This window comes from Triticum aestivum, chromosome 5B (genome assembly GCF_018294505.1).
Source record: "Triticum aestivum cultivar Chinese Spring chromosome 5B, IWGSC CS RefSeq v2.1, whole genome shotgun sequence".
Classification (NCBI taxonomy): Eukaryota; Viridiplantae; Streptophyta; class Magnoliopsida; order Poales; family Poaceae; genus Triticum; species Triticum aestivum.
The window spans coordinates 516,629,336-516,648,859 of record NC_057807.1 but is presented as its reverse complement, the minus strand read 5'-3'; the positions used below and the strand labels follow the sequence as shown (position 1 = coordinate 516,648,859).

The 19,524-nt window shown below is 46.0% G+C and overlaps 2 protein-coding genes across 2 annotated transcripts in view; both read right to left on the bottom strand.

Annotated features, from left to right (window-relative positions):
* Positions 1 to 304: 304 nt before the first annotated feature.
* On the bottom strand, positions 305 to 12,609 carry LOC123112877 (protein PAT1 homolog). Its single transcript, XM_044533975.1, has 7 exons — positions 12,363 to 12,609; positions 12,131 to 12,262; positions 10,136 to 10,287; positions 4,020 to 4,076; positions 3,765 to 3,834; positions 1,446 to 3,379; positions 305 to 746 (listed from the first exon to the last, which is right to left on the bottom strand). Exons 2-6 carry the CDS (start codon positions 12,138 to 12,140, stop codon positions 1,491 to 1,493), a joined length of 2,178 nt encoding a protein of 725 aa, XP_044389910.1. The 5' UTR covers positions 12,141 to 12,262; positions 12,363 to 12,609; the 3' UTR covers positions 305 to 746; positions 1,446 to 1,490.
* Positions 12,610 to 16,040: 3,431 nt separating this feature from the next.
* LOC123112876 (proteasome subunit alpha type-7-B) overlaps positions 16,041 to 19,524 on the bottom strand; it is a 4,277-nt gene continuing 793 nt past the window's right edge. Inside the window, exons 2-3 of the mRNA XM_044533973.1 lie at positions 19,055 to 19,469; positions 16,041 to 16,337 (exon numbers count right to left, since the gene is read on the bottom strand). Coding sequence (XP_044389908.1) covers positions 16,176 to 16,337; positions 19,055 to 19,469 — 577 coding nt within the window. The 3' untranslated portion in view covers positions 16,041 to 16,175. The remainder of the gene's footprint in view (positions 16,338 to 19,054; positions 19,470 to 19,524) is intronic.

Below are 19,524 nucleotides of genomic sequence, written 5' to 3'. Positions count from 1 at the left end.
GGTCCAACCAAAGCGTTGGCTGCTCCCAAAATCTGATTGACTATTTAAAAATGGATTTGCACATGTGGTTCTTGCTGGTGTTCTTATTTGGGTTTTCACATGTATTATGTTAGCGAGATCAGAAAACAAACAGGCGATATGACATTGTTTGGCAGCCTGTGTGATGATTCTTGAGCGCAGAAATGACGACATGTTGAAAGCACCAGCATAAATTCTAGACGAAATTAACATTAGCCAAAGTAACATACCAGAAAAGGCAACAGCATTATCAGCTATGCCTGACCAAGCATTGGAGTACTACTAATTAACCCAAACTGCAGAAATGTTTTTCTGTCAGCCTGCTAAAATGTCAGGCTGATACGCAAGGCTTGCAGTAACAATTTGTGCCAATTCAAGAACAGAAAAACAGCTTACAGGTCATCAGCAAAACAACAAAATTCATATACGAATAACAAAACTAAAGCGCTAAAACAAGTTTAGGTCGTGCAATGGAATGCAACAGAAAGCACCCTAAAAGTTTTGGCTGACAGAACAAAGGCTTAGGACATTCAGCGATCATGTTCCCCTCGGGCAACATCCATTCTAGGAGCCTTCTCTACCTCTGTCTCAGCAACATAATTCATCAATTTGAGCTTCCTAAAGTGGCCGAAGATCATCCTTTGAATATTTGACCGAGACCATCATTCTTTGTCGTCATTCTTTGTCGTCACCACAATATCTATGTTCTTCCCACCACTCGCAAGAACCTAAAAGTTTTACATCTACATGTGATCAGCTAACAAAAATAAAACTGGAAGGATAAGCTGAAGATACAAGTTACAACACAACAGTGACGTTCAAATAAATAAAAGATCAATATAGATGGCAAGGATTCAAGAGAAAGCAAAACAATGGTAGAAGAAAGATCAAGCGATTCCATTTGGACCATCCTGCAACTGAATACCATCCTAACAGAGAATTTGGGCGTTACAACTGCAAGTAAATATCACCAAAAATTCAGGTACTGAAGATTATGGTCTTGCTCAACGTGTATGCTGGTATAAGTTGCAGACCTATGGAGATAATAAATAGGTATAATTGGCCGCCTGGCGCACACACTACTTGGTGACAAAACATGGGATACGGAGAACTGTTCTTTCTTTTTTGGTATTGATGACAAAAGCTGCAAATGTATAATTTTAAACAAAGTACTCTCTCCATCCCAAAATAAGTGTGTCAACTTTAGTACAACTTTAAGTATGAACAACCAGGTCTCGTCAACTCAGCAAAAATGGAAGTGATAGCAATCTGATGAAAACAACCGTGCCACTTTCAGAGTGCAAGTAAAAGAAAGGGTCACATTGGATAGAACATAGGGTTACCAAGATTTAGAGTTATAAAAAAGAAGGATAGAATAAACATTAACAGAAAGCAGCTACGATAAAAACATTATCGAAGAACTATACCATATCAAGTATATAGATTATGAAAAGCAGCTCTGTTCTTCTATTTCAGCTCTGGACATATTCTGATGCCATCGGCACATTACCAGACCCATGGGAACTAGAGCTGTTGACAGGCACAGTGCGCTGAGCGAAACTGAGCAACTGCTTGCGCTGATACTCATTTGTGTGAGGAAGGCTGGCACGCAACAGCTCCACTGGTGTTTCCCTGCTTATCACAGCTGCAGCAGCAGGTTGCATTTGCACTGTATGAACCACAGTATCAAATTTACTCATGCAATACCCCATAAGTAGCCCGAAGAAGGCATCAAATGATGCCTGCCATAGAGTTCGGTTCTGCATGCTGTAAGCAGAGGCCACATGTTGATCAGTAAGAAGATCTGTAGCTCTGTCCAGTAGAGACTTTATGATGACAGAAGCGCCGTCACCAGCAGCATATCCCAGAGGTCGAAGAGGTGGTTGCTGTGACGAACACGCAACAGCTGCAAGACAAGCACTGAGTCCACTCAAGTCCATCCGAACAACACAGGTGGATACGGCACATACAAGTTTAGTTGTGGTCCCAGCTATGCTGCTATCAGAGGGCAAATTGCCGAATATAGATCTTAGATTCCGGAAAACTGCCATGCAAACAACCCTTGCAAGCTCACTACCTGAAGTAACAAGATCAATATAACGAGAAAGTAGTTTCCGGCCCTTCGGTAGAGATACTATGCGGAGAAACACTAGATCATCATTTTGCGACAGAGGTGCATCCTTATTAGATGTAAGTGGATCAACTAATTGCAGTGATTCTGCCAGCTGCTCGAGAAGAGCCTGTCTTCTGTTTCTAAGTTGCAAACCACCATCTGGCTGTTTACTAAAGTGAAGCAAACGATCTATATCATCCACATCCAGTAGTAGGCAAAGGCCATCTTCAATTGTGATTCTAGCAGCCAGCATCGGCTCTTGGTCAAGAGATTTTGAAGCAGATTTTTCAGTAGTGCTATCACTTGGTTCAGAGGCTTCTTCAACATCAAGGAGCGGACGGGGCCTGCGGATGGAGGAAAATGGAAGCCTCCCAAGAGCATCAACCTGAAGATATGCATGTGGCTCATCCTTACTGCGTGTACGAGAAGATGTATCTCTGATCAAGGTTGGACAGAAGTAGTGCTTCAGTTGTGCTCCTGCTGATTTTCTGGCCAAACAAGCTTGATGATAGTAATCATCAATATATGGATCGGTGATCTGAGTGGCAGCTTTCTGCATCCTTGCGATGTTCTCAATTTCTTCAGTGGACATGTACTTGGATCTGAACCGCTGCCACCTATTATCCATTCTCATATTACCAGGCTCAAAACCTTGGGGAGGATAGCGCGGGCCATGCCTTCCATGGTGTAACATCGATCTGGCTCTGGGATCACTCAAGTCAGGCATAACAAAATTTGGATCAAATCTACCCATCATTTGTGGTGAAGGATGCCGAGGACCAAACATCTGCAGATTTTGTGGCGGAGAATGTTGGGCACCAAGCATCTGGGCATGTAGTTGTGAGAACTGGGGTGGAGAGTGTTGAATTGGGAGCATTCCGTTTTGTTGATGGGGTGGCGGCATTTGAGGTGGTATAAATCCATTTGGATGCTGCATCAAAGCTGGTGTAAATCTGCTACCATTCCCACGAATCAGTTCAATATTATTGTATTGCGGCTCTTGGTGAGGATATGATGACATTCTCTGCAAAGGAGATGGCCTTGGTCCGAGAATAGGTTCAATAGGATTGTACTGAGCATCTTGTTGCGGGGATGAGGATGTCCTCTGAAGTCTGGAATCAGCAAACTGGGCTGGATGGGGTGGTTGAGACCACCAGTTTTTGTTGTCCAGCCGTTGTTCAGCACCCAATGCAGGCTGTGTAGGCCAGTACGATGATTCAGCCTCTTGTGCCCAGTCAGCAGTGGAAGCTATAAAGTGCAGAATTATAATGAAACGATTAAACAAATAAAAATTATGTTAATGTGTATAGCACTCAACAAAGTAACAAGAAAACGAAGATTATTTATTTTCATTAGTTAACTTAAGATTTGCATTCAAACAATGACAGACTAGCAGTAGCAGCCATATTAGAGTAATTACATTGGTCGGATATAAGACATAACAAAGCCAAGTTAAGTGCATCATGATAACTGTAGCTTTGGTAGTAAGTTGAAAGAATTTAGAGAATATCTCTTAAGCATGTGCAAACATGCTATCTAACAGCATGCATAATTGTCCTTCAAAGACAGAAACAAAGTTAAAACACAAAAGCATATTTCCTCACAGATAAATGAGTAAACCAGCATTACTCACTTTGTCCAGGTAACGATCCCCCACGACTAACTATTCCTGATTGCTTTGGTTCATTAACAGTTCTGGTCAGCTGAAATTGTAAATAAATAAATCAGCCTCACCAGTCAAACAGGAACAAATGAAATAGGGCAACCATGCAAATTAGGTAAACGTTAATTTTGGTAAAACAAATGAGAGCTCATGTGACTATATTAGTATAATCTTAAAATATACATCCGACAATCCTAAATGAATTATGTACCATAGAAATCAAACCTTTGAGAATGCCCCGGCAAGATCATCAACACCAGCAAATGAACCTACACCTTCGTCCTGCGAAAGCAAAGCTTGACCAATGAGCGGTTGACCTTCCTATACAACAGAAAAAAGAAATACTTTTGCAATATTTCCTATACAACAGAAAAAAGAAATACTTTTGCAATATTTTAAGGTGATCAGAAATCCAGTGGGACAGCATTCTGAAATCATTCCTAAATGCATGTTTGGGATCCAACTGTGAGTGAAAACAAAACAGAAACTGAAGGGAATGAAGCACACAGCACACACAACTTGTAACGGTTCCTACCTGAAGTCATAAAAACTAAAACTTGCTTGTGTATAGTTCGGACTGTTATGAAGTGAGCCTATATTCCATCGGGCCAACAGGCCAGCACATATACATGAAGGGAAATAAGCAAAGAAGCCCCTATACAATATGATAACTACATACACAGCACAACCCTGTTCTAACACCCCCCCCTCAAACTCAAGGGGGATCTTGGACACCGAGTTTGGACAGGAAAAAGCTGTGTTGGGACCGTGTCTGAGCTTTCGTCAGAAAATCAGCAAGCTGAAGCTCCGAGGGCACATACTAAGGGGCCACAATTCTGTCTTGCACCTGAGAACGAGTGTAGGAGGCATCAACACCGATGTGCTTGGTGAGCTCATGCTTAACAGGATCACGGGCAATGCTGAGTGCCCCAGTGCTGTCGGAGAGCAGAGGGGTCGGTGTAGCAGTGGAAACACCAAAATCCTGAAGAAGCCATCGTAGCCAAGTAATTTCTGCAGTCACGGACGCCATAGCTCGCAGCTCAGCCTCAGCACTGGAGCGAGATACAGCATTCTGCTTCTTGGTCTTCCAGGCAATCAGGGAGGAGCCAAGAAAAACACAATAGGCAGAGAGAGCGGCGATCAGTGGGATCGCTGGCCCAGGTAGCATCACAGTAGGCCTGAAGCTGAAGAGAGCTGGAGCGAGGGAAGAATAAGCGACGAGTCACGGTACCACGAAGGTAACGAAGAACACGAAGAAGGTGACTGTAGTGAAGTTGAGTGGGAGCAGAGACAAACTGACTTAGAATGTGCACAGCATAAGAAATGTCAGGACGAGTGATGCCTAGATAGACAAGGCTCCCAACAAGATGGCGGTAGCGTGTGGGATCTGCAAGGGGTTCACCCTCACCAGGACGAAGATGGAGACCAAACTCCATAGGAGTGTCAACCGTGCGCTGATCAGTGAGGCAGGCACGAGTGAGAAGATCTTGGATGTACTTCTCTTGAGAGAGATAAATACCCTCAGGGGAAGAAATGATCTCAAGTCCAAGAAAGTAGCGAAGAGAACCCAAATCAGTCATCAAGAATTGCTCATGTAGACGTTTCTTCACAAAATCAATGAATTGGTGGTCAGCCCCTGTGATAATCATGTCATCAACATAGAGTAGTAAAAGGGTGCGACCGCGAGGAGAAGTGTGAATAAACAGAGCAGGATCATGAACACTAGCAGAGAACCCGATCCTTGTGATGACGGCGGAGAAACGCTCAAACCAGGTACGTGGAGCTTGTTTCAGCCCGTAAAGAGCGCGCCGAAGGCGACAGACAGTGCCATCAGAGACAGTATAGCCAGGAGGCGGCTGCATATAGACCACTTCCCGCAGCTCACCATTCAAGAAGGCATTCTTGACATCTAATTGAGAGATGGACCACTGCCGAACAGCAGCAACAGCCAAAAGAGTGCGAACAGTGGTCATGTGAGCAACAGGAGCAAAAGTCTCATCATAGTCACGACCATACTCCTGCTGGAAGCCACGCGCAACAAGACGAGCTTTGTAGCGCACGAGAGAACCATCTGAATGTGTCTTAACCTTGTAGACCCATTTGCAAGTGATGGGTCTAACGCCTGTAGGCAGGGGTACAAGGTCCCAAGTGCCTGTGCGCTCAAGAGCATGAATTTCCTCTGCCATAGCATGCTGCCATTCAGAATGAGCAGCAGCCTCACGATATGTAGACGGCTCAACAAGAGTGGTAGCAGCAGCAACATAGTACGCAGGAGGCTGGAGAGTGTGGCGATCACGCAGATTATACCGAGGAGCAGGAGGGGTAGGTGGTTCTGAAGGAATGGGACCCAACAGGGAAGGAGTGGAAGTGGAAGTGGGCGCATCCGAGGGAGAAGGGTGCCGAGCACGACGGGAGTAGACAAAAGGAAGCGGAGAGAGAGGGGAAGTGGAAGGTGGCGCATCAGAGGGAGAAGGGTGTTGAGCACGACGGGAGTAGGTAAAAGGAAAAGGAGAGAGAGTGGATGGCTCAACCCGAGTAGGAGAGTCAGGAATAGAAACCTCGTCCTGTGTAAGCTGAAGCTCATGAGCAGACACAGGTGAAAGGCTAGGAGTGGACCTACCAGGTGACGATAAAGGTGAAGAATCAGGTAGAGTCAAAAAAGAGAGAGGCTCGACTAACGACTCGGTTGTGGCAGTAGAAGAATGACGAGGGTAGAAGGAGCGAGACTCATCAAAAGTGACATCTTTGGAGATTCTCAGTCTTCGAGCAATAGGGTCCCAGCAACGGTAACCTTTGTGCTCCAAACTGTAGCCAAGGAAAACACATTCAACAGATTGAGCAGTCAATTTGGTGCGTTCATGAGGGTGGAGAAGAACAAAACAGGCACAACCAAACAGGCGTAGACCACTATAATCAGCTGGACCATCACCTAGATGATCAACTGGTATCCCTCCCTGAAGAGCAACAGAAGGCTGAATATTAATGAGATAAACAGCGGTAGAGACAGCCTCAGCCCAAAAGTGCGGGGGAACAGCAGAAGATAAAAGAAGAGCCCGAGCAGTCTCAAAGACGTGACGATGTTTGCGTTCAGCCACCCCATTTTGAGCGTGTGCACCAGGACAGGAATACTGAGGAAGGGTACCCTGTTCAGCAAGGAAACCACGAAGCGCACGAGATAAGTACTCGCCAGCCGAATCAGCACGAAAAACTCGAACAGAGGAATCATACTGAGTGTGAACCATGGTAGCAAACGACTTGTAAATTTGAAGCACTTGACTACGAGATGACATAAAGTAGATCCAAGTGTGGCGAGAAAAATCATCAATGAAAATTATATAATATTTGTGACCCCCTTTCGAAACAAAGGGGGCAGGACCCCATACATCAGAGTGAACAAGTTCAAAAGGTCGTTGAGAAACAGAATTACTAGAGGGATATGGAAGTTGTATCTGCTTGCCAAGCTTACAACCCATACAAGTTAGTGAACTATCACCAGATACAGACCCTAGAACACCACTCCTAACCAAAGAAGACAAGCGGGAGCCACAAATGTGACCCAATCGATGATGCCACTGAGCGAAGGATGTGGTGGAGGTGGCAGCTGAAGCAAAAGGGGTGGTGATGTCCGACTGGCTAGAGGATGCAGCGGAAGGAAGGCGCAGCCAATCGAGCTCCCAAAGGCGCTGAGAGTCATGGCGCCGAGGACCGATCCCAACCAGAGTCCCCGTACGACGATCCTGAACACAACAAGAGTCAGAATCCAGAATAACACGATAACCCAAGTCAGTAAGTTGACCAGCAGATAGAAGTTGCATAGTCAGTTTAGGAACATGAGAAACGGCAGGGACATGAAAAGAAGACGTGGAAAGAGTCCCTCTTGCGGCAACAGAAAGAGAAGTGCCATCTGCAGTCTGAACTGTAAGAGGAGAAGGCACGGAATTGACAGCACAAAGATGATCTCTATGTGGTGTCATGTGGAAGGAGGCCCCAGAATCAAGAATCCAGGGCAAAGATGTACCTGACGAAGAGTGCGGTGGTGGACCAGACGTCTGACCAGCAGAACCAGCAGAACCTGAGGATGGTGCAGAAGCAGTAAGGCGGCGCAGCAAGGTGAGCATCTCCTGGTGAACCTTCTCAAGGGAGCCCTCACGAGAATTAGAGGAGCCTCCCGAGTCCTTTTGAGGACGGCCACCACGGCGACCCTGTTTCCTCCTCTTGATGCACTCCGTGATCATGTGACCATCCTGCTTGCAGTAGTTGCAGAAAGCACTAGTGGAGGTTGCTACCACCTGTGAAGAAGAGGGCACACCAGGCAGCGGTGGTGGAACGCGGGCAGCCAGGACTGCTGAAGAGGATGGCAATAAGCCCGTGCTCCGTAGGCGCACCTCCTCAGATCGCACCTCAGCAAAGGCCTCCAGAGTAGAGAGCCGAGGATGGCGTGCCAATAGCTGAGCACGACTCTGCTCGAACTCCGGCCGGAGGCGAGTGAGGAAGTCGTAGAGGCGACGAACCTCCAGCTTAGCTTGTTGCCGCACACAACACTGACATCTGCGACAAACATCAGCTCCCAGAGAGTCCAATTGGCGCCACACCGCCGACATCTCCTTGTAGAAATCATCCACAGTAGCATCTCCCTGTTGTAGTTGTTGCTCTTGACGAACAACAGAGAGATACATGGCATCCCCTGTAGACTCATAGCGATGGCGAAGGTGCTCCCACATCTGATATGCAGTGGTAAGGGCCACCACATCCATGGTGAGATCAACATCCATGCTGTTCACCAAGATAGAAGAGGCTCGAGCATCATCATTTGTCCATTGCTTGTATAAGTGGAGTTGATTCTGATACTCTTCAGTGGCCTCTTCAAAAGCATCTAGCATCTCACGTTGCTTGGTTTCATCGGCATCAACAGGGAAGGCCAACTCAGCTGGAGGAGTGGGCAGCAGGGGACAAGGCAGAGCACCAGAGAGGTGCTCCCAGACCAGCTGGCCCCTCATGTGCAGCTTCATGTGCTGCACCCAGTCCCTGTAGTTCTGTCCGTTGAAGATAACAGGACATCGTGGGACTGGGACAGCACCGGTGGTGGTGGAGGGCGCCATTGCAGCAGAGCAGCAACAGCAGCTCGTTGAAGACCAGCAGCAGCAGGAGGCACAGCTTGATGGCAGCAGCAGACCAGGAGGAGAAGAGCAGCAGCAGCCGCACTTTGAAGAGCAGCAGCAGCAGCTCGTTGAAGAAGAGCAGCAGCAGCAGCTCGTTGAAGAAGAGCAGCAGCAGCAGCAGAGAAGAGGAGCAGCAGCAGCAGCAGCTCGTTGAAGAGCAGCAGCAGCACGTTGAGGCGGCGGCGCCTGCCGGGAAGGACGGCGGCAGCAGCGGCCTGGAACGGCGGCGGCCTGGACCAGCAGGCGGCAGCAGCTACCAGGAAGAAGAGGGGAGAGGCTCGATGAAGAGAGGAGCGGCGGCCGGCGGCGGCGGCGGCGGCGACCAGAGGCGGCGGCGGCGGCTGGGGAACCTAACCCTAGCTCTTATACCATGTTATGAAGTGAGCCTATATTCCATCGGGCCAACAGGCCAGCACATATACATGAAGGGAAATAAGCAAAGAAGCCCCTATACAATATGATAACTACACACACAGCACAACCCTGTTCTAACACGGACTACCTCCCGCATAGTGCATTCAACGTAAGCTTTCTAATTTTTCCAGGGTATGTAAGGAGGATTTCCAACCATGCCTGTACTGTATCACTTTACAGAGTTAACTAATGGTTCCAAAATAGATACGTTAACTTCCTCAGTTTAAGCAGAACCTTTTCTGAATACATGATAGCATTAGTAACCCTAAAATACAATTAACTACATTCTTTACCAGGCTTTCGACCAACATACATGGAAACAGTTAGCAATCACAAGAGACAATGCCAGCTTTCCTAGTTTACATAACAATGTATATTCCTATTTGCCTATTTGATCGCATGTGTACATACCTATAATAAAATTAGTTCATACTTTGCATCCTCTACCAGGTTCCTGATGGCATGAACCAAACTTGAAAACAAGGGCTAGAACAGATTGATCAAAATTAAGATAATTTCTAAGAGAAACTCTCCTCGTGCTCTGAAGTCCACAGGGAGTTTGCGATCCTTCAGATATAAAAGGAAGGCTCACAATGCTATACCAATGCACATGTTACCTATTTGGCACATCATCCCACAAACATAACACCTATTCACTGTGGATTTTTCTTATTTATATTTTTTTTTGCTTTGAAAGGAAGGACCAGAAGGCGGACAATGGTGGTCACGTCAAAACAGAAGAGATTCCAAATCTATCATATATCTTACCTCCAACATATCCCTTCCATAAATAGGAGTGTATTCTTTGTCACCAGGCCCAACAAAACCAGCATCATCATCATCCAATCCACCTAGCTCAACCTCCTCCAAGACATTGTTACCAAAGAAAGCATACTGTGATGCATCAAATTTGGTATCGCCTGCACAGAGATAATGTAAGAACCCATCAACAATAACAGATGCTATAGGAGAAGAAAGCAATATAAAAATACTATATCTAGAACATTCAATGGAAACAGTGGTAGACTAAGGCTGCATTTGGCATTGCAGTGGGTTATGATAACCATTAACCAGCTTTTACCTATTTTAGTGTTTGTTCAACCCTCTTTTAATACTTTTATTTATGGCTTAAATTGCTACAGGAGATTATAAAATAAGCACAGCACAACACAGTTCAGCAACCGCAACCTGAGCCTAAAGCAGATACAGGTGGGCTCCGCAATACAACACTGTTGTGGGGTGTTCGGCGACACAGACACGGCGACACACATACGGGGACACGGGATACGGCATTTTCCAAAAACAGCGCATCAGGGACACGCCAAGTATGTATAAAAATAAATAAATAATGCCATGTAATATAGAGTTAAAGACGGAAAATAACAAGAAAGAGATCGCCCCATTCAGCAGTAACTCTCTGGACATAAGCCCAGAGAGGATATTTCGGATTCAGCAGTAACTCTCTGAACAGCTAGTGCCATTTCCTCTCCCATTGTCAAGAGCCACAAAGAAGATGATCCATTAGTAGTTGGGCAGGCCCAGCTAGTGCCATTTTAAGAGCCACTGGATGCTACATATCAATCGGCACCGTCAAAACTCAAGCCCTATCTCTCTCTGCCCTAACGCTTTGACCAAGCTGCCACTCTCTTGCCATCACCCCTCCTCCCAGCGATGGATCTCTCAACTCTCCCGCAGCACCTCTCGCCACCGCCCTACTCCCAGCGTGCTCCTCTTGCCGCTGCAGCAGCAGGAGCAGCGACGGCGGCCAGCGCTGCAGCAGGGGATGCAGCAGCAGCAACGGCAGCGGCAGGGGCGCAGCAGCAGCAGCAAGGCGACGGGAGGGTGCTCCAGATCCAGCGCTGGCTGAAGTCGGAGGAGAGTGCTGCTCCGACCAGTGGATTAATCGAGTCCTCCACGTGTCCCAGCCGTGTCCTCCCTTTTCTTTCTTTCTTTTTTAATTCGTAATTCAGGAAATACGGCGGGATACACGTATCCCTGCATGTCCGAGTGTGTCCCTGTGTCCGGCCGTATCAGCACGGGGATTCGCCAACTTCTGCCGTGTCCATGCTTTGTAGCATATACATCATGCAAAGGTTAAGATATCACCAAAAGAAGCAATTAATACCGCAAATGTAGATATAAGTAAGCCCAGCCCACCATTGTGATTGAATTCAATTAATGCTGCAGATTTCTCGCTGCCCGTAAAAGTGTGGGAACATAAGGTTAACCTGTTGCAGAAGAGGTGCCGAACTGCGGTGCTTCAGTGAGAAGCACCTACGTGCGTGATATAATCCCCCTTCTTAAACAAATGTGGTTTTACAATAGTTTTGACAAATTAGGCATACTCCAAATGATAAAAGCAGGGAGTATTTAACGCTGCAGATTATCTGCTACCCATAGAAGCGTGGCAACAGAAGAATTCTCAGAACAAATAACGAATAGCTTTAATGATTCGCTTGCTCTGCCGCAGAGCTAACCCAAAACAAGGTGGAAACCACCGCACCAGGACTAATTCCAGCAGATGGCATTAGCTTAACTCACAAGCATGACTAGTGACTACCGAAATCAGGCACCGTATCCCAGAGAATAACATGGTAGAATCTCAGCTGATTTATTTCAAAATGAGCTTTATCAGTATTACTTTTCAAAAAACTAAAAAGCTCGGTTCAATCCAATCATTATCGCAAACTAATAATCTCTGAACATTCTACTTTCATCAGGGGAATCTCAACAAACTAATTGAAAATAAAACAGACTCGTCACCTGACTCCATGGCGCGGGGGTTCCTGAACCCCCAAAATTTCTGGAAAACAAGCTGAGATCTCGAAGAGCAGAGTCGAACCGTCAAGAGGCCCGGCTAGCACGAGGCGCGGCAGCGAGCAAATCCGTGGCTAGCTGCATGGAGCGAGAACAGGTCGAATTCGATTTGCTGGCAGCAGAGGAAAACACGGGGAACAGAAACCCCAGAAAAGCCGCGCTAGGGCTTCCTCCTTACCAACACAGCCTGGATGGATCTCCCGCCCGCTCCGAGCCAATCCAGCAGCGGGGGCGTGAGGGGGGAGGGGGAGGGGAGACTCCCGGGCGTCGCGCTTCCGCGGGAGGGGGGCGGAAGGGTCGGCCGCCGGCGGCGGCGGCGCTGGCCGCTGGAGGGCTCGGCCGGCGGCTGGGGATGGTGGGAGAGGAGGAGATTGGGAGACGTCGTCGTGGAACGGTAGAAGCAGGTTGTGCTCGTTATCAATCGTGGCTTTTCTTTCTTTTCTTTTTTCCACCGCGAAGGGCCCAGAAGCAGAAGGAGAACACCGCAGGTATTACAGCAAGGACCTTGAAAGAAAGACAGTTTACATCAATGGTCTTCTTATGTGACGCATAAAGGACCCTGGACTTTAAATATTGTACAAGTGCAGGGTCTAGCCAATGCAACCAAAACACTGATATGATACTCCCTCCATTCCATAATGAAGTATAGATTTTTGTCAAAGTCAAACTTTGCCAACTTTGACCAATTGTATGGAAAAAACTCTCTACATCTACAATATCAAACATGTACATTCTGAAAAATATAACTCAGGATGTATCCAATGATGTGCATTTGGTATTTTAGATGTACCTACTTTACTCTATAAACATGGTCAAAGTTTGTAATGTTTGACTTTTGTAAAAATCTATAGGCACTACATTATGGAACGGAGGGAGTAGAAGAGACTACATGGACTGAAAGTGGGTTGCAATTTAATTACGCCAGTTGGATCGTGAACTCAAGACCTCTTGGCTCTGATATCATGTACAAGTGCATGCTCTAGTCAATGCAATCAAAAGACCAATCAGATGAAAGAGACTAGGCAATACATTAATATGCCAATGCATAACAAGCAATCTAGTCCCTCTTAGACCGCCCTCTGGACTATGTTGTGGTTGAAGAATGGGACATGTCATGTCCGAACTACTTAATCATGTGGCACTTACCAACACGGCATGGATGGATCTCCCGTCCGCTCTGAGCCAAACGAGTAGAGGGGCGTGCGGGAGGAGGAGGGGAGACTCCCAGGCGTCACGCTCCGTGAGGGGGGGGGGTCGACCGGCGGCGGCGGCGCTCGCCGCTGGAGGGCTCGGCCGGCGATGGGGGATGGCGGGAGAGGAGGATATTGGGAGACGTCGTCGTGGAACGGAAGAAGCAGGTTATGCTCGTTATCAATCATGGCTTTCTTTCTTTTCTTTTTTCCACCGCGAAGGGCCCACAAGCAAACGGAGTAAACCGCATACTATATTACAACGAGGACCTTGAAAGAAGGACAGTTTACATATATGGTTTTCTTATGTGACGCATAATGGGACGTGGACTTCAAATATACTCCCTATAGTGATCTAAACGATCCTATATTTCTTAACAAAGGAAGTAACAAGCAATCTAGTTCCTCTTAGACCGCCCTCTGGACTATGTTGTGGTTGAAGAAGTGGGACATGTCATGTCCGAACTACTTAATCATGTGGCACTTACCAACACGGCCTGGATGGATCTCCCGTCCGCTCTGAGCCAGACGAGCAGAGGGGGCGTGCGGGAGGAGGGGAGACTCCCAGGCGTCACGCTCCATGAGAGGGGGGCGGAAGGGTCGGCCGGCGGCGGCGGCGCTCGCCGCTGGAGGGCTCGGCCGGCGATGGGGGATGGTGGGAGAGGAGGAGATAGGGAGACGTCGTCGTGGAACGGAAGAAGCAGGTTGTGCTCGTTATCAATCATGGCTTTCTTTCTTTTCTTTTTTCCACCGCGAAGGGCCCACAAGCAAACGGAGTAAACCGCATACTATATTACAACAAGGACCTTGAAAGAAGGACAGTTTACATATATAGTTTTCTTATGTGACGCATAAAGGGACGTGGACTTCAAATATACTCCCTATAGTGATCTAAACGATCCTATATTTCTTAGCAAAGGAAGTAACAAGCAATCTAGTTCCTCTTAGACCGCCCTCTCGACTATGTTATCATCGAAGAAGTGGGACATGTCTTGTCCGAACTACTTCATCATGGTGGCACTTAGCGGACGATTTGTTGACCGTTGCCATGGGCTGGATGAAGGAGGTGTTGCATTTGTGTCTTACAGGTTTTGTAGAAGGTTAGCAAGGTTTCCTCGTGCAGGAAGAGTTACTTTCGGCGTTGATCCATTTGTCCTTCGCCACCTTGAATATTTGTTCAAGGTGCCTTCGATATCCAATGGGTAGGTATTGATTCCGGGCAATGTAGTTGTTGAACCTCGAAGCAAGAGTTGACAAGAAAGAATGAGAGTACATGTGTGCTTCATGCCAAAAACGACTAATATGTCCGTACAATACATGAACAAATGAGGCGACTTGCCGAAATTGCTATAATTGGATGAAACAGAATCCGTCAGAATGAAAGCGAACAATACAAGAGCAAATGAGGCGACTTGCCCAATTTTCTATAATTGGATGAAACAGAATCCGCCGCAATGAAAGCGGTGATAGCTCTCGATAAATTTGTGGTGAAGCCCTAGATATACATCACTCGTGAAGAATGAATCGACATGGCATAAAAACGAAATCTAATAGTGAACTTTAAAAGCTTTAGCAGGGTGAACTTGACGGAAGAAACCATTGAATAATGAAAATTGAAGATTTATACAATGTGCTGCTAAATCTACTAGTTAGAGTTTCAGCACTTTTTCCCCCTCGCGGTCAATAGCGAGAGCTCACTCTAGCATAGGGAAGGAGGGCCAATTTCTCACACGGACATCCATGTTTTCTTTTCCAAATCGAGGAAGTGAAATACTACATGGAAAAGAAATCTCATGAGGTCCTCCATCTTTTTCTTTTCTATAAAATGGGCAGGCCAAATAGATGGGGAAAATAGAAGTGGCGGAAAGGCGCCGAGGTAGAGTGCAAGGAATGCCTTTCAAGTTTGAACAAAAAGATAAGAGAAGAGTTTGTGTCCGTCGTAGTTGAGGTGACCAACTGTTTTTGTTCACTAGCATATATGTGTGCACGCCTGACGACTTTCTAATTTAGTGTCTGGTGTGCAAGCTTAATATACGGGCGTGCACGTGCACGCATATGCGATATGCCGTGCCGGTTTTCAAAATAGTTCAGTGCCACCGGCCAGATTTGAACAGCCAAAAAGTAGTGCGGGTGGAGGCGCTGCCAGATATGCACAAATAAACAAAGCAAAAGCATAGTGTCCGGTAATAAATTTCTCTTAGGTTTTGCAAATGGTCAACAGAGATAAAAATTCAACGATAACAGGGCGGCCCTGACGTGTAACAGGGCACCTCAGCCAGTAACCTATCAGTTCATCACACAAAAGAATTGCACAAAGTGGTGCAACTTGCAATCGCATACCATGGCGGGGTCAAAAGCAACAGCATAGATTATCAGATGAGATTATCAGGAACCAAAGTGAGGTGGCATACCAAGAATACCAAGAAAGCACCAGCATTCTCAGGTGACATCATCAAGACCGGAAGTGAATTCACATTGCAACAAACACACCAGCACTACCCAGTGAGATTTATATGAGCCCATATGGCATAGCACGCCACAGCTTCAGAAACTATGGTTCGCCAGGTTAACCATCAGCGAATATGCGAGGAGCAGATGACGGATACATTTTTTTGCGCAGGTTCAAACGCTGGAAAGGGGAAACGAAATTCCTGGACCATGAGTCATCAAGAAAACAAGGCAATTCATTTACGAACGACTTCAATATCTTGTTAAAGCAGTTTAAAGAAAGTTATGTAGCGTAACAGGTGACACACTAAAAGGTTTCGGCTGACAGACTGAAGATATAGCACATCCAGTAATTAGGTATCCTTCGGGCCACTCTTCTTTGCCGCCTCTGCCGCGGCCTTCTCTGCCTCGATCTCGGCAACATATTCATCGATTTCAGTCTCCTCGAGTTGCCGAAGGCCATCCTTCTTTGTCATCACTGCAATCTCTATGTTCTTCCCACCACTCTCGACAACCTGAAAAGTTTTCTCAACTATTAGTGCTTGCAGAACGAAAACATTTTATTTTGACAAATTAGTAAAGGATAAACTGGAACGAAGGCCATCCTTGCAGAAGAAAACAAAACTGGAAGGATAAACTGAAGTTATAGTGCACATCATATGTTCTGATGCTATTTTGACAAATTAGTAAAGGATAAGGTTATGTCAAGGAGACGAGAGAAAGCAAAGCAAATATAGAGAAAAGACCAAGCAACTCCATTTGGATCCTCAAAATTAACACCATCCTAGCATAAATAATCAATGCTGACAATCAAATTGTAACTACATATCATCCCTATAAAGAATTTATAGGCACTATATGTTCTAGTACTACACATACTAATTTAACATGTATACTTGGTACAACCATACAAGTTCCAGATCCATGAGGATGAACCGATGAACAATAGCCCATTTGGCACACACGCATGGAAGCACATGGCAACAGAGAACTGTTCTTCAGGAATGTTGCAAAAGGGTGACAGTAGACACAGATGTGACTATATTGCACATAACTATGGCAAACGATACTGACTGGTCTCTTTGACTCAGCAAATAAAGAAGTAGCTATTCAAACTTAAGAAAGCAGAGTGATATTTTCAAAGTGCAGATTCAAAAGGAACTGCCTGATTAACATCATTCTCCAAGTGTCTGCTACAAAGAAATTTCAAACAAACACTAATTGAATTTGAGCCTATGCGTATATACTCCCTTGATACAGAGCATAAGCCTGAGGATGGGTCACAGACATCTAACGACAACATGATAGACTCTGAGTTGCATAACATCCGGGAGACAAGAAGATAGAAAACCTCACATTTGCGCAATTAGGAACTCAACTTAAGTTGTAATTTTCTTTATAGAATGGAGTGAATCAGACAATGGTAAATTCAATATTCACAGAGGCCTAAGCAAGCTTCTCGGCACAACTAAAAGGAACTGCACCAGGAGTAGCTATGTAAATGCCTCATCATAAGTACCTGTCACAATTCCTCATTTTCACCTCCATTCCACTAAACGTAAGATTGCTACGACAAAGAAAACTACCACATATATGAGTGGCAAGCAAGGCCTTCCATTCACTCAGCAAGCAACACCCACCAGTGCTTTTCAGCATCTGTTTGGGAAGTCTGCCACTCAGTTGCTACTTTAGTTTGAAGCTATACTCCTATTGTGGCATGAGATCAAGTAAATCCAAATATATAAAAGAATAAAGAGATTCTATGCATCTTGATATTTCCACAAGGCACCTCAAATACTGTGTGCTTGATAAATTAATCCTTGCTATACAGAATGGAGTGAATCAGACAACGGTAAATTCAGTATTCACAGAGGCCTAAACAAGCTTCTCGGCACAACTAAAAAAAGCTGCACCAGGAGTAGCTATGTAAATGCCTCATCATAAGTACCTGTCACAATTCCTCATTTTCACCTCCATTCCACTAAACGTAAGATTGTTACGACAAAGAAAACTACCACATATATGAGTGGCAAGCAAGGCCTTCCATTCACTCAGCAGGCAACACCCACCAGTGCTTTTCAGCATCTGTTTGGGAAGTCTGCCACTCAGTTGCTACTTTAGTTTGAAGCTATACTCCTATTGTGGCATGAGATCAAGTAAATCCAAATATATAAGAGAATAAAGAGATTCTATGCATCTTGATATTTCCACAAGGCACCTCAAATACTGTGTGCTTGATAAATTAATCCTTGCTACACAGAATGGAGTGAATCAGACAACGGTAAATTCAGTATTCACAGAGGCCTAAACAAGCTTCTCGGCACAACTAAAAAAAGCTGCACCAGGAGTAGCTATGTAAATGCCTCGTCATAAGTACCTGTCACAATTCCTCATTTTCATCTCCATTCCACCAGACGTAAGATTGCTACGGCAAAGAAAACTACCACATCTATGAGTGGCAAGCAAGGCTTTCAGTTCACTCAGAAGCCAACACCCAAGTCTGCCACTCAGTTGCTACTTTAGTTTGAAGCTATACTCCTATTGTGGCATGACAAAGATCAAGTAAATCCAAGTACATAAGAGAATAAAGAGATTCTACGCATCTTGATATTTCCAGAAGGCACCTGTGTGCTTGATAAATTAATCCTTGCTATACAGAATGGAGTGAATCAGACAATGGTAAATTCAGTATTCACAGAAGCCTAAACAAGCTTCTCGGCACAACTAAAACAAGCTGCACCAGGAGTAGCTATGTAAATGCCTCGTCATAAGTACCTGTCACAATTCCTCATTTTCATCTCCATTCCACCAGACATAAGATTGCTACAACAAAGAAACTACCGCACCTATGAGTGGCAAGCAAGGCCTTACAGTTCACTCAGTACACCCCAGTGCTTTTAAGCATTAGTTTGGCATGCCTACTGTCCAGTTGCTATTAACTTTAATTTGAAGCAATACTCATATTATGGCATGAAAAAGATCAAGCAAATCCTTAGTTGAGTAATGAAAGTATAAACTATTTCATTCACTGACGTATTTCCAAAGGCAACTCAAATACTTGTGCACTTAATCAGTATATCCAGTTAGCTGAACACATTTACCGCTAACGAGCTACTTGCGCTGGATCTTGCTAGGAACACCAGCATCAGAAATAATGAGAGTAACCATGTAGTGCAAATTGAGGTCTATTATGTTGCATAAAACTAAAGAGAGGCAATTGCAGAACAAATACCTCTAGCAGAGCGCGGATGGTGAGCTTGATGGTCTCCTTGCCGGAGGTGTCCTTGTAGTTCTTCTCCAGGAACTCCCGCATGGAGTTGGAGTTCCTCCCCGTGGCGTTGGCCTTCCAGGCGGAGAAGGTGCCGGAGGGGTCGGTCTGGTACAGGGCGGGCTTGTCCGTGTACGGATCGAAGCCGACGATGAGGGTGGATAGGCCGAAGGGGCGGACTCCACCGCTCTGGGTGTACTTCTGCTGCAGGCCGGCGATGTAGCGAGTGATGTACTCGACGGTGACGGGGTCCTCGACGGTGAGGCGGTGGCTCTGGCACTCGACGCGGGCGCGGTTGATGAGCACCCGCGCGTCCGCCTTGAGCCCCGCGCACGCCAGCGCGACGTGCGTGTCCAGGCTCGCGATCTTCCGCACGGACCTGCGGAGCCGGCGAGATGAGATCTGCGGGCCGGAAGAAGAGTGGGGAGGGGAGG